Source organism: Choristoneura fumiferana, chromosome 3 (assembly GCF_025370935.1).
Source record: "Choristoneura fumiferana chromosome 3, NRCan_CFum_1, whole genome shotgun sequence".
Lineage (NCBI taxonomy): Eukaryota > Metazoa > Arthropoda > Insecta > Lepidoptera > Tortricidae > Choristoneura > Choristoneura fumiferana.
In genome coordinates, this window is record NC_133474.1 from 14,311,736 (window position 1) to 14,324,384 (window position 12,649).

Here is a 12,649-nt window from a genome sequence, read left to right on the forward strand (position 1 = left end):
GGAATAGACGTACATACACATACGGTTCAAGCACATAACCCTCATTCTTTGCAGTTGAGTAAAAGTTTTTTTTTTGTGTATTTGTCACGCAATAACTCCGCCAATTGTGGGCCAAATTTCAAAATTATTTATTTGTTCTGAAGGACACACTTCCGAGGTGGTCCCATTGACAAGTCAGGATCTGATGATGGGATCTTAGAGAAATCGAGGGCAACCCTCGAATTTTTAAAGCATACCTAGGTAAAACGATTTTTAACACCAAGTCAGAAAGTATCATTTACATTCAGAAAGTATCATTTGGTGAACTGGACCTTAAAAAGAAGACCGTAGGTACCAGTACTCTGTTATAAAATAATATAACTATGACGTGTTTAAGCTTAATGGAATCGATGTGATGCACTTTGGCTACAAATCACTAAAAACCATGAAAAAAAAAATTAACAAAAAATGAAGCCAACGTTAAAAACCTTGAAAATAATTTTCTACTAGTTTGAAGTCGGTGCCTCAGCATGAGCCAGAAGGAGTGATTGAAGCAGCAGCAACAGGAGTGAATTAACGGGTTTTACTGATGTATAATAGTTTTGTTATTGTTTGTGCGGCCTCATCATTCCCGCAGTTCTGTGACTCGGACAAGATTGGTAGGTACAGTCAAGTGTAAAAACATGAACTTATTCAGTATTTCAAAAATATGTACAACAGACTTAGTCCGTCGTAATAAGGCAGTGGTAACATATTTTTGAGTGGTGCGAATAGATACATATTATTGCATTTCACTGTACATAGTGAGTTGCTGCATTTTGTGCCTGATGTAATGGTAGATAGGTGAAATAATTACACATCTTAACATTAATACGCTTTAATATCAATCTAATACATTTTTTACTTTTAAAAAGGTAGGCATCTTATTTGCACTACATTACAGAATAATATATTATTTAATAACAGTCACTTAAAATGTATTTAGTGACCTAATACAATAACACTATGTTGCAATGTGTTTATAAATACCTAGCATGTGACCTAAATCTATTGTCGTAATTTACAGGTTACAGTAATCTTACTATACTGCGTTTAAACTGTTTAATTTTTAAAGTAAGACATGGTAATGTGCAGAAAAAAAAACAAATTACAATCACAGCAAATCTATTTATGTCTTGTTTGGAAAATAATGACACTAAATTAAATAATTTCCTGTTTTTTGAAATCAATATTAACATTATATGTACATTATGCGGATAGAGTTATGATTTCATTTATAATGTAAAGCAAGTGCTTATAAATTAAAGTTTAGAAAATGGGAATGTAGTTGTCGATCTTTGCCCTGTGCTTCTGGGCGACGCACTCGCTGATCCAGACGATGTTGCGGCACTCCTGTTCCTTAAGCTTGAGGTACGAGTAGAACACGCCGAAGTGGAACTGCTGGAGGAAGGCGTGCACGTTCAGGCTCACCTGCCATGTGGAAAAACACTTATTGGATACACATCAGACAGCATACAATCATACAAGTGGTGGAGAAGGAAAAAGTAGATGATGCAGCCAATCTCTGGATTAAAGTAAGAGAAATATAATTTCACGAAAGTAGAAGAGAAGTTAAAGTTTTAATTACAATGTTTGTTGTTTTTGATATACATAAAAGAAACCACTGAATGTGAACTACTAAACTTACAGCAATTATGTGTAGTTCTGATGAATATGATAATTCAATAGTATGGCACTATTGAGCTGATATAATGAATGATGGAGTCAGAAGCTATGCACTGCAACTCCAGGACAAAACATAACATAGCCATGTTTAGGCTTGTTAGAATGGTCTTAGGGTGTAATTTGACCAGAAGGATCTGATGATGGCGCAGTTATGCAGTAACCATAAAAGTGTTTCTTTATTTTTTTAAACTACTTGTAATTTCAACAGTAGGGAATGAAATATATATAATTATTATACAAAATACCGACCTCATGTTCGAAGAACTTGTCTTCCAGAGTTTTGTCCCCAACATTGTTGCCTGCTCCTTCAAACAGCGCCTGGTATTCCGCATAGTACTCAGCCACAGCTTTCACTTGCTCGTAGTCGTCAGCGCGCGCCAGGGCAGCCAAGCCGTCGGGATTCAGTTTCCCACAGCGAGGGTACAACTTAGCACGGTCATCCTTGGACAGCTCCGTGCCAAAGGAGTTGATGGTAATGATGATGGCACGGCGATCAGCCTCAAACTAAAATTAAGTTGAAAGGGAATTTAAAATTTCAGTATTTTAATTTATTGCATTCCAGTGTAAATTGGCATCAATAAATTTGTAGAGAATTCAGAGACACATACTTAGAATTAAAGAGTGTAATAAAATATTTATAGAAGCAATACATAAGTTTTATTAAAATCCAACTACTTACTGCCAAGATCTCACACATAACATCAGCAGTAGTACCACCAATCTGTTTGCAAAAATCATAAAAGGCTTCCAAATATGCCTTGTACAGGGTGTTACGGATGATTTCAATGTTCATCTCATCCAAATCTTGCTCACTGATGCAATCCACAAAGAATGGAGCCAGTGGAGTGTCCACTAGGACAGCATTATAAAGCTCAGCAGGAGTAGCTGCCACATGGATCGCTTCCATTTGCTCGAAGGAGCCCAGAGGGTGGCATTTAGGAATCAGTTCCGAAATTGGCCTTTGGTGCAGAGTACCAGTGATCAAGAGAATGATGTTATCAATCATGTAGCTGTACGTAATGAAGTCTAAGAATGTGGAGAGAGGTTCCACAGAGTGATTCCGTAAATGCTGGAACTCAATGACGAGTTTTTCACGCAGCTTGTCATCTATGGTGGAAACCGCCAAGGGGCTGGGTTCATTAGCCAAGAAGGTTCCATAGTCGGTACCCTGCAGGTGAAGTTTTAAATCTGCAAAAGAAGATCTATGTTAGTCAGTGAATTACAATTGATTTGAAACTTCTACTTCAAAGTAACAAATACAGGGGCCAAATTGTCTACTACTTCTTTGTGAAACAGGTTAGGATGTAGATAGAAAGACATGTTTAATGTGATTGTGAGCGTCTGCATATTGGACAAAATGGCCTCAGGATCAAGGTCTTATGCAAGTCAAGGTTGGACAATGGACACAAACCAGCAATTAGATGCCCAAGGTTCCCTGACATATAAATTATATTGTGAGAATATTTATGTCATTTGACCTGTTAACCTGTTATAAGTATGGCTTATACCGTGCATATTAGACTAGACCACAGAGCTACATAAACAGATACATATAAACTTAAATACAAACATATAACATTCATAGCCTGGGTATAGTAGATGGCAAGGAAGTAGAACCTAAAATCATATTAACCTCTAGATTGTTTACGACAAATGTGAGCAAGAGAGTTATTTGAATTTATGCCCTACTTTTGTGCTGTTTACTATTCAGATATTCACTTGTATAATTTACATGATCTCTGTAATGATCATACATCGTTATAGCGGGAGCAAAAACAAATCAGTTAAAGAATAGATACAACAGAATGTCTATTTAGTAAAATGGATATATTCTGCCTACAAATTCTGAGCATCTAAGAAGTTAAAATTGCAAGTTGAAATGTCATTCCGCAGATTTTGTTTGGCAGAAACTTAGGTTCACTTGGAGCAATATAATTTTGTATCATGAGCGTGTAATTTGGGGTAATCCTTTATCCATGATGATGATGATGATGTGATCCTGTTATCCCTCACTAGGGACATAGGGCTTGTAGAAGAGTTTTCCATTTGGCTCGATCTTGCGCGGCTTCTTCCAGCTCTTCCCAGCCATAACTCCATCCATCCTTTATCCATGACTCCACAAATTCATCACACGTTTTTTTCCTTCGCGGCATTTTTAAAAGCGCTCGATAATTATGTTGTGAACACAGTTATTATTACAAATAATTAATAAATGACAATGTCAAATAGGAAAAGTGACTAAAGAGTTTGCATTGCAATTGCGTAGTTAATCTTTTTAAGTATGTACTATCAATCAAGTCAAGTATGGAGGTCTGATGTTAGAAATAAAGTAAATCAATTTTTCATCACACTTGCTCGTAAACAGTGTCGTAACATGCAGGCTACCTTGGTTGCAAGCCCCGAAATAAAACCCTCAACCTTAATGTGCTTGTCATGAAACCCGTGGTCGGTAAATGAGTCACTGCCCATACTAATTTTCTCGTCATCAAGCCCAAGGTCGGTAAATGAGTCATCGCCCGTACTGATACTGTTGCGCGCGCTCCTGCTGCAGGACCACATGCACACGCACCTTGCGGCGCATGCTGCGGGAGGGGGAGGGCGGCGCTGCCAAGAGCGCAGTCTAAGGTATCGCCAATATTTGGGACAATTATATTTTTTCTTTTAGAAATATAATTTTACTCGTAAATGTGATGAAAAACATTGTATGTCGCACGGGCGGTACTAGAATTACGAACATCGACTCATTTAAGCCCTCAGTCTTCGACTTTGGGCTTCTAATAGACTCTCGTTCGTAATTCCTTATTTACCGCCCTTAAGACACAATGAACTATTAAACTCTTAGGCATAATATGTTGCTTAATTTAAGTGTCACTTCTGTTATTGCTTATTTGTCATAACCTTTCAGTACTGTCAAATCGTTTTTGCTCCAGCGATAATGATGTATGGTAATGATAGCTTTGATTGAATGCTGGCTGAAATGTGTAGGAACAGTTAAAACCATTTATAACGACATTGAAGGGACTGCAATATTTAGTTGTTAAACAAGGTTGGTTGTTATAACCAGTGTTATTTTGGTATATAAGGTCAAGTTGGGACTGTTTTCTTGGTTGTTACATACAATATGTCGTTAAAACTGGTGTTGCTATAACTGTCGGTTTTAAATGTATTTTCGGTCTTTAAATAGAATAAAGGAGATGCAAAGAGAGGCAGCAAAAGCTACTTTGGGTACAGATAGTTAGGAAATAATGACAGTATACAATATGGCAGTATATATAGTATTTTTCAAGTACATTGCATTACATTTCAGATATTATGGTTAGTTGATTATAGGCATTATTCAGGAGAACTGAAGCTGAAGGGTTGACAAGTTTACAAACAATTACGAGCTAGGATAGGTGTGCCATCTATTAATGACCTATAATTTTTATTTTTCTCATTTGTTGTATTGATAATTGCAACAGTTGAGTTCTAATATATAGATAATAATGAGTAATTATGCGGACGTACCTTCCAAAGTTTCGCATTGCACCAAGTTCAGGTAGTCAGCTTGCTTGAGAATGCCACATTTAAATCCACGACACAATCCCTCCAAATATCCCGCATCGATATTGAAATAGCTCCCCTTCATTTTTGATGGTATAAATGAAAAGTTAAGCTTTTTACTACGGCTTACAGCTACTTCCACCCAAAGATAGAAGAATGAAACAGTCAGTCGATCATTGATCATATGATTCAGCCATAGACAAAAAGACGCTTAAGCTGTTTGAGACATTAGATCTGTAATATTATTCAGATCGAGATATTGTCGTGTGACAGCACTTTCGCAAGATTTTGCAGGTAAATAACTGTGTGTATCTCTTTTCACCGTTTTTTGTATATTTATTTATTTTACTTAAGATTGTGTTAAAAATAAAATTTATAATTGTTTTAATTTTCGAAAAACCTACGAAGTAAAATTTGTATCGTCCGTGTTGGCAACATTCTAATGCGAAACTTCAAAATCTTGAAATTGTTTTTGGAATAAACCAAACCAAGAATACAATTTAAAAAGAATTACTGTTTGTAAATTATTTACTATTCTTTTAAAATGTTGCTTGCTACCAGTATACTTAATAGAATTTCTAATCGAGGTTAGAAGAGTTAGCTACAGTAATCAATATTTAAAGAAATCTATAAATTGTGATTGGTTTTTTGGAGTATTTTTGTATTTTTTATATCAACTCCAAATTTGTTACTTTTACGGGTATCCCAGTTTCACACGTCGTGTCGTGTTACGGGTGTCACAGTTTGTATTTTCGATATGAAATCTATAAAATTTTACACCTACATTTATTTTATTTTTTCCGGAACATTTTTCCAGGTCGTTGGGTAAACGTTTTATACACCAGACAGCACTCTCACGGTGCAAGTGCCGATACGAGTACTGAAGCTCAAGAGCCGAAGAAGGAAGAATCCAAGCGGCTGGCAGAATTTAGGAAGAAGCTAAGAGAAACTACAGACATTGATGACCTTGGTGAACAAATTGAAATGGAGAAAAACGCCAAAGATGATCCTTTGCCATCTTGGCCTAACAACACTAATCCACATACAGGAGAGGTTGGTGGGCCACGAGGACCAGAACCCACCAGATATGGAGACTGGGAAAGGAAAGGCAGAGTATCCGATTTTTGATTGAACTTATAAATTATAGCAGTATCAAATTAAAATATTTATTGGCTATTAGCAGATTTACCAACTGTTTTTGGCATTTTTTTGTTAGTGGAGTCTTCAAGTTCTTTAGATTTGTAGTAGTGAGGAGCTACCTCTAATAGCCACTTGCTTTCAATTTCTGTTACTTGTCGCATAAATTCTTTTGATGTGAACACAAGCTCATGATATATGACCCAGCGAGGCAGTTCTTCAAAAAGAGCACTGTTAGGATGAATCATTACTGTCTGCAAATAAAAGGTTTATTTATTTATTTAGTAGTATTATAATAAACATGTAGATTATTAGTTAGTTTCTATTTATATTCATTGGTTTTGGAATGATCTCCCAGGTTAGTTATTATTGAATTTTTAAGTTGTTATACTATGAAGATGTATTTTTTAACCATTAGAAGGATTATTTTATATTGGAACACTTTCAAATTCTGGTGCATATTGGTATGAACTTATGAGTAACTAATAGCCATGGATTATTTGGAAACAGTCTTGATAAGTACAACAATTTGTTAGGCTGAGGAAGTGTAAAATTTGGTATAATTGTTCCAATACACAAATAGTATTACTGTGTCTTAATCCATCATATGCGGGACCGGTTTCACAATTTGACACCTCAATTGCGGCCGCATTCAGAATCAGTGTAAATTATTTTTGACCTATGTTTTACAGCAGTAAAGTAGAAAATTTAGTAAAATGTGATCATACATAGTAACTTTGGAACGGATATGTGCTAACGCAATTCATGAACTGGCGCGGATCCGTGCCTAAGCATATGAGGGGTTAATCAAATATTTGTTATAATTAAGGTTCTCTGTGTGGTTTTAATTGTGAACATTGTTAAGCATGGTCTCCATTAGCTCTAACAATCCATTGCACCTCCACATTAGCCAATGTCTCATCTCTGAAGACCAAATTGAAATTCTGAGTGATTATATTTTTGTATGTAAAAAAAAGAACTTGAAATTATTAAATTATTGCACTTACTTGATTGTGTTTTACTGTTTTGTAGTTACCACCTTTTGAAAACTTTGCAATATGGTAAAAGTATCCAGCAGTTATAGCTTTCCTTATATTAGCATCTTCAGATATGCTGGAAACCATTTCAATCTCTACACGGTCCATGAGACCTGCTAGTTGTTCTCTCACATCTCGAGCTCTTTTCATTGATCTGTATTGGATAAAATTCTCATAGCACCACTGTACTGAGAAGTCTGACTCTACCCATTGATTGTATACATTCATTAATGTCAAGTGATCTCCCGAGGGATGGAAAAAGTTCTTTCTGGCAGTGTCAGCATGAATTATCTTGTCTTTAGGTCTGTAGAAAACTGAACTGTTGACAGACAACATTGCAGCTATTGTGACAACTTCTTCTGAACATTTGTACCTAAAAGAAAAAGGTATAATTTATTATTATAAAAACACTAACTTGCATAAGTAATAGACAATGAAAGTGTGTGACAATGATACTTACTTTTCACTTGCTAATAACATTTTTGCTAGCATTGGATCTGTGGGAAATTCTGCCATTCGTCTGCCAGCTTTTGTCAATTCCCCATGATGATTAAGGGCCCCAAGAGCATACAGTTGCTCTAAAGCTAATACAAGTGTTTCATGCGGGGGAGGGTCGAGAAAATCAAAGTGGATAAGGTCATTGATCCCTAGAGCCTTCAAGGTGAGAACAGCATTTCCCAAGTTAATCCTTTGAATTTCAGGGACAGTGTTATCTTCCAGTTCATACTTGTAGGCCCAGGCAGTGTAGAGCCTGAAGCATTTCCCTGGTGCAACTCTGCCAGCTCTGCCTGCTCTCTGGTTGGCAGATGCCTTAGAGATTGGGACTACTATAAGACTTTCCATACCAGTCTTAGAATTGAAATTGTTCTGTTTGGCAAAGCCAGGGTCTATAACATAAATGATATTGTCAATTGTCAGTGATGTCTCTGCAATATTAGTGGCTAAAACCACTTTGCGAGCCCCTTCTGGAGTTTGCTCAAAGATCTTGGCCTGCATGTCACTGGGCAGATTAGCATAAACAGGTAAAATAATAAGTTCTCGTATTTTCTTCCCTAGGCGTTTTGTTCTCTCTTGTAGCATTTCCACGCAAGTTTCGATTTCCTCTTGTCCTGTAAGGAAAACTAGAACGTCTCCAAGAGGTTGAGTAGCATGAATCTGCAAAACTGATACCACACAAGCATCAATATAATCAGCCTCTGGCGCTTTGGTGTAGTAAATATCAACAGGAAACCTTCTTCCTGGAATTCTGAATATAGGTGCCTCATCAAAAAAGTTCGAAAATTTTTCTGCATCCAATGTTGCACTTGATATTAGTAATTTTAAATCTGGTCTGAATCTTGTTATGTCCTTCACAAGTCCAAATAAAATGTCTGTATGTAATGTACGCTCATGAGCTTCATCAATAATCATCACACTGTATGAAGCCAGATCTGGCTCAGATAGAAATTCCCTGTGTAGTGTACCATCTGTCATGTATTTTATGACAGTTCTATCTGATGTGCAGTCTTCGAAACGTATGCTATATCCAACCTCATTTCCAAGTTTGACATTCATTTCCTGGGCTACTCTGGCAGCTACAGACATGGCAGCCACTCGACGAGGCTGTGTGCACCCAATCTTTTTTCCATCATCAGTAAAACCAGCTTCATGCAAATACTGTGGTATTTGTGTTGTTTTACCTGAACCAGTTTCACCTTCTACAATTAAAATCTGGTAATTTCTGATAGCCTCTATTAAGGCTTCTTTAAAGGGGTACACAGGCAGGGATATTTTTGTTTCTTCAATTGTCATGCGCATCTTTTGATACTCTGATTTTTCTTTTTCTTCTTTCTTTTCTTTGGTGCCTTCAAGTTGTAGAGCTTGTATAAAGTCAATCTGTTCATCCAAGAGCAGTTCATATTCATTTTGTGCCTTGGCATCTTTGGCACCAAACTTGAAGAATGCAGACTTAATTTGTTCTTGCTCCCACTTCCGTTGTTCAGAGTGAGGAAGCTTTTCATTGTCATCAACTTCAATATATTCTCCTAGAAGAATAAATAATAAAATACATATATTTACATTTAAGAAAATGGATGTAAACTTAAGTATTTTAACATTGTTTATTGTACATGGTGTTTCATAAATATAATAATATAAAAAACCTTACCTTTTTCTCCTTTACCCAAGTCTCGTGGCATGTGGTATCTTTGAACATTCTCCAGTTCTCTAGCTTTTTCATGTTCCTTGGCAAGTTGCAAAATAGTTTTTTTGTGTTCTCTCTCTTTTTTCTCTCTTTCTGTTAATCTGAAAGTAGAATCAGTAAAGTATCAGCATATTGTAAGTGTAGGCTTGTAAACCAAAAGTAGTTTTTACGAAATCTAAAACAAATATTCAACAATGAAGAAAAACCTATATCAACTTTCAACAATTTCATAACTATTAATATTTCTCGGGACTTAATCACAACTACTATTTATTTGCAGCGGCCATGGTCATCAGTCATCTACAAGTCACCAGTCAGCTAAAAGTAGCTTAGTTAGTTCAGGTGACAACCAAAAATCACTAATTACCACTTAAAGTCAAGAGGGATAATAAAACTTATGCATAGCATTGTAAAGTTAATATCCCAGTTGGGGTATAGCAAAAGAGGCCCGATTTTAGGACTTAGAAATTTTTTGCTAGTTTTTTTTTTAACTAAAGAAAACATTAAAATAATCATCTTTTATTGATAGATTTTTTTTTATAAACTTGACCGTTTAGGAACTAGAACGATCTGAAGTTGCGAGTTCGGCCATAGGACTAAGGAGCCAGACACTTAGAAAACTCGGTTTAGGTTAGGTTAGTGTTTCATCCTGCCCGAAGGGCATAACTACCCAGAATAGAAGCCCCGAGGCCTGATGATATGCAAGTAGAATCAATCCTTGAATTTGAAGCCCTATGGTCAAAAACACCCTGTATATTCAAATTGTAAGTTTAACCAAGTATATTCTCACATGTTTTCATCGAAGAGGTATTCATCGTCGGCGATGTCAGCCTCGAGTTCGACGACTTTGTCGTCTTTCCTCTTCTCTAGATACTTGCGTCGCGACTGCACTCGCAATTTCGGGAGCAATTTGTCTCTGTCCTCGGCTTCGAGCTTAAGGCGTTTAGCAGCTTCTTCATAAGACCTCTTACTGGAACTTTCAGCTACCTTCTTGACTCTCTGTTCATCACGTTTCTTAAGTCGAGTAGCAAACTCATCTCGCTCTTTCAGATCTTTTTTTCGCGTCTCCTCAGCGCTGTCGCTGCCAGAGGATGAATATCGACGCTTACCAGTACTCATCTTTTGTTACAATATTTAGTAATAATTGGAAATAAGTTTAATTCAATTTTAACGAAGTATCTTATATTGTTATCATGTGATCGAGAATCGGTTGTAAACGACGAACAAAACATACAAAGTTCCCAGTTGTATCAATACACAATGGGGCTATCGAATAAAGATTACGGGGAGGTATATTTTATAACACCCAAATCTTAAATTTATTCTCTCGGTACTGTAAATCGTATAACTCTCAACATGCTCTTAGGCTCTTAGTTGTTGTTTCTTTAAAAAAATATGGCTATTGACATATTGACACAATTGACATTTGACTTGACTGACACATGAATGATGTCAATTTGACGTGAATGGTTTTAACCCTTAAATTGGCACTGTACATCACCGTGTACGTTAGTTAATAAAAAATCCTATCATCAATATATATATTTTTTGAAACTTTTATGACTAAAAACTACTAAATAATTTTATGATGAATGGTTAAAAAAATATGTGACTTGGCAATAATTTCAAATTAACGTCAGTGTCAAAAATAAGTTCAACGCGGCGTCGCATTCTAGTACCTAGGGAAAGTTTTATTAAAAAATTTCAACTTTTTTTCTATGCAAGTTATGCTTATTATGTTTTGTGTTTTATGAGAAAATGCTAAAGTATACGAACAATTGGTTCTTTTGTGTACATTCAGCATGATAACAACGATAATCACTGTTAAATTAGAACGTACACCACGGTTACCGTCGCCAAGTTTGTGAAGAAGTACTTACATTCAACTACGGTAACCACCATGTACGTTGCCAACTACAAGGTGAATTAACTTCGGTAACCGCGGTGTACATTACCAAGTTCCGTGTACATTTTTTGATTTCAAATTAACGATTTTACGTCCCTTGTTTATTTTAAATCTTTTTAAACAGTATGCTAGTGCTTAACATAAAGTCGACCTCATAAGATTTTAGCTTTAATTCCCGTAGAAAATGCATGTTATGATTGTGGCTCTAATCCGGACGAGGAAATTAAACCGCACGCACCGCCACAATTCGATTCTGATGATAGCTCTGATGCACCTTCTCTAAACTCTTCTTTGGAACGTTTAAATTTGCTATACTGCTTATTGGATGAGCATGAGGTTGATAAATATATATGTATATCCAAAACCGATTGAATTCTGAAAGCATGCACGATGCTTCTTTCACCCATTAGAGAAAAAGTTCTGCCCTGGCCATCCACAGTTAATTATTATGATGCTTTGCCCACATTAAACTCTATGCAATCCATAGCCACGCCATCTACACTTGAGCGCGTTTCGAACTCAACCAGAGCTCATCTTCAGAGCAACTCATATATGCCCCTTTTTTTCGCTGTTGGAAAAACGAAAACACGAAATTGCTTTCGACAGTTCCACACTATATTTGATTTGGATAGGTACGAGTATTTAACTAAATGTAAACAAACTTCAGTTGCTAGATTTGTCACATTCAAGGATTTAAACATTTTACTTGTCTATCATTGTAATACTAACTAGACTAGTGTATTTCAATACAGATAGTATGTTTAGATAGTTTAATGGGGAAATTTCAATATTTAAGACACCAATTGACGGTCATTTAGATGTACTGCCTGATTGGCAGCGGTGCGTGTACACAAAATAATGTTGCTTTGTTCTTATAGAATTGGCAACGTGCATCATAGATTTTCTAAAACCAATAATGCTGTAGACCCTAAGACGGTATTAAATAAAGGTATGATACTGTACCACTTGTTTTTGTATTTTTTTACTCTTGCCAATTTAAGGGTTAAATAGTGCGTTCGGGGAGTCACTGTTATCGTCGTACTGCACAACGAAATAGTTCGAAAACGTGACCTCACGTTCCCTGATTTTAATAAATTTTTGATGTTTTACATTGTCAATTATCACAAAAGCAAGATTCAT

General features: G+C 36.2%; 2 protein-coding genes across 2 annotated transcripts; both read right to left on the reverse strand.

Annotated features, from left to right (window-relative positions):
* Positions 1–840: 840 nt before the first annotated feature.
* Positions 841–5,439, reverse strand: VhaAC39-1 (V-type proton ATPase subunit VhaAC39-1). The gene is made up of 4 exons (XM_074085788.1): positions 5,212–5,439; positions 2,384–2,892; positions 1,954–2,208; positions 841–1,449 (listed from the first exon to the last, which is right to left on the reverse strand). Exons 1-4 carry the CDS (start codon positions 5,429–5,431, stop codon positions 1,288–1,290), a joined length of 1,146 nt encoding a protein of 381 aa, XP_073941889.1. The 5' UTR covers positions 5,432–5,439; the 3' UTR covers positions 841–1,287.
* A 960-nt stretch (positions 5,440–6,399) lies between these two features.
* Positions 6,400–11,018, reverse strand: l(2)37Cb (DEAH-box helicase 16 lethal (2) 37Cb). Its single transcript, XM_074085787.1, has 5 exons — positions 10,394–11,018; positions 9,568–9,704; positions 7,882–9,445; positions 7,392–7,794; positions 6,400–6,638 (listed from the first exon to the last, which is right to left on the reverse strand). The coding sequence occupies exons 1-5, from the start codon at positions 10,720–10,722 to the stop codon at positions 6,414–6,416; spliced, it is 2,658 nt and encodes an 885-aa protein (XP_073941888.1). The 5' UTR covers positions 10,723–11,018; the 3' UTR covers positions 6,400–6,413.
* Positions 11,019–12,649: the final 1,631 nt, after the last annotated feature.

What these genes read in the sequence shown, in the direction of transcription:
- VhaAC39-1 (XM_074085788.1), bottom strand. Translation starts at nt 5,431, where the DNA reads ATGATCAATGATCGACTGACTGTTTCATTCTTCTATCTTTGGGTGGAA. An exon ending in GCAATGCGAAACTTTGGAAG is followed by an intron (nt 2,893 to 5,211) that starts GTACGTCCGCAT and finishes CTTCTTTTGCAG; the next exon opens with ATTTAAAACTTCACCTGCAG. An exon ending in TTATGTGTGAGATCTTGGCA is followed by an intron (nt 2,209 to 2,383) that starts GTAAGTAGTTGG and finishes ACTTAATTTTAG; the next exon opens with TTTGAGGCTGATCGCCGTGC.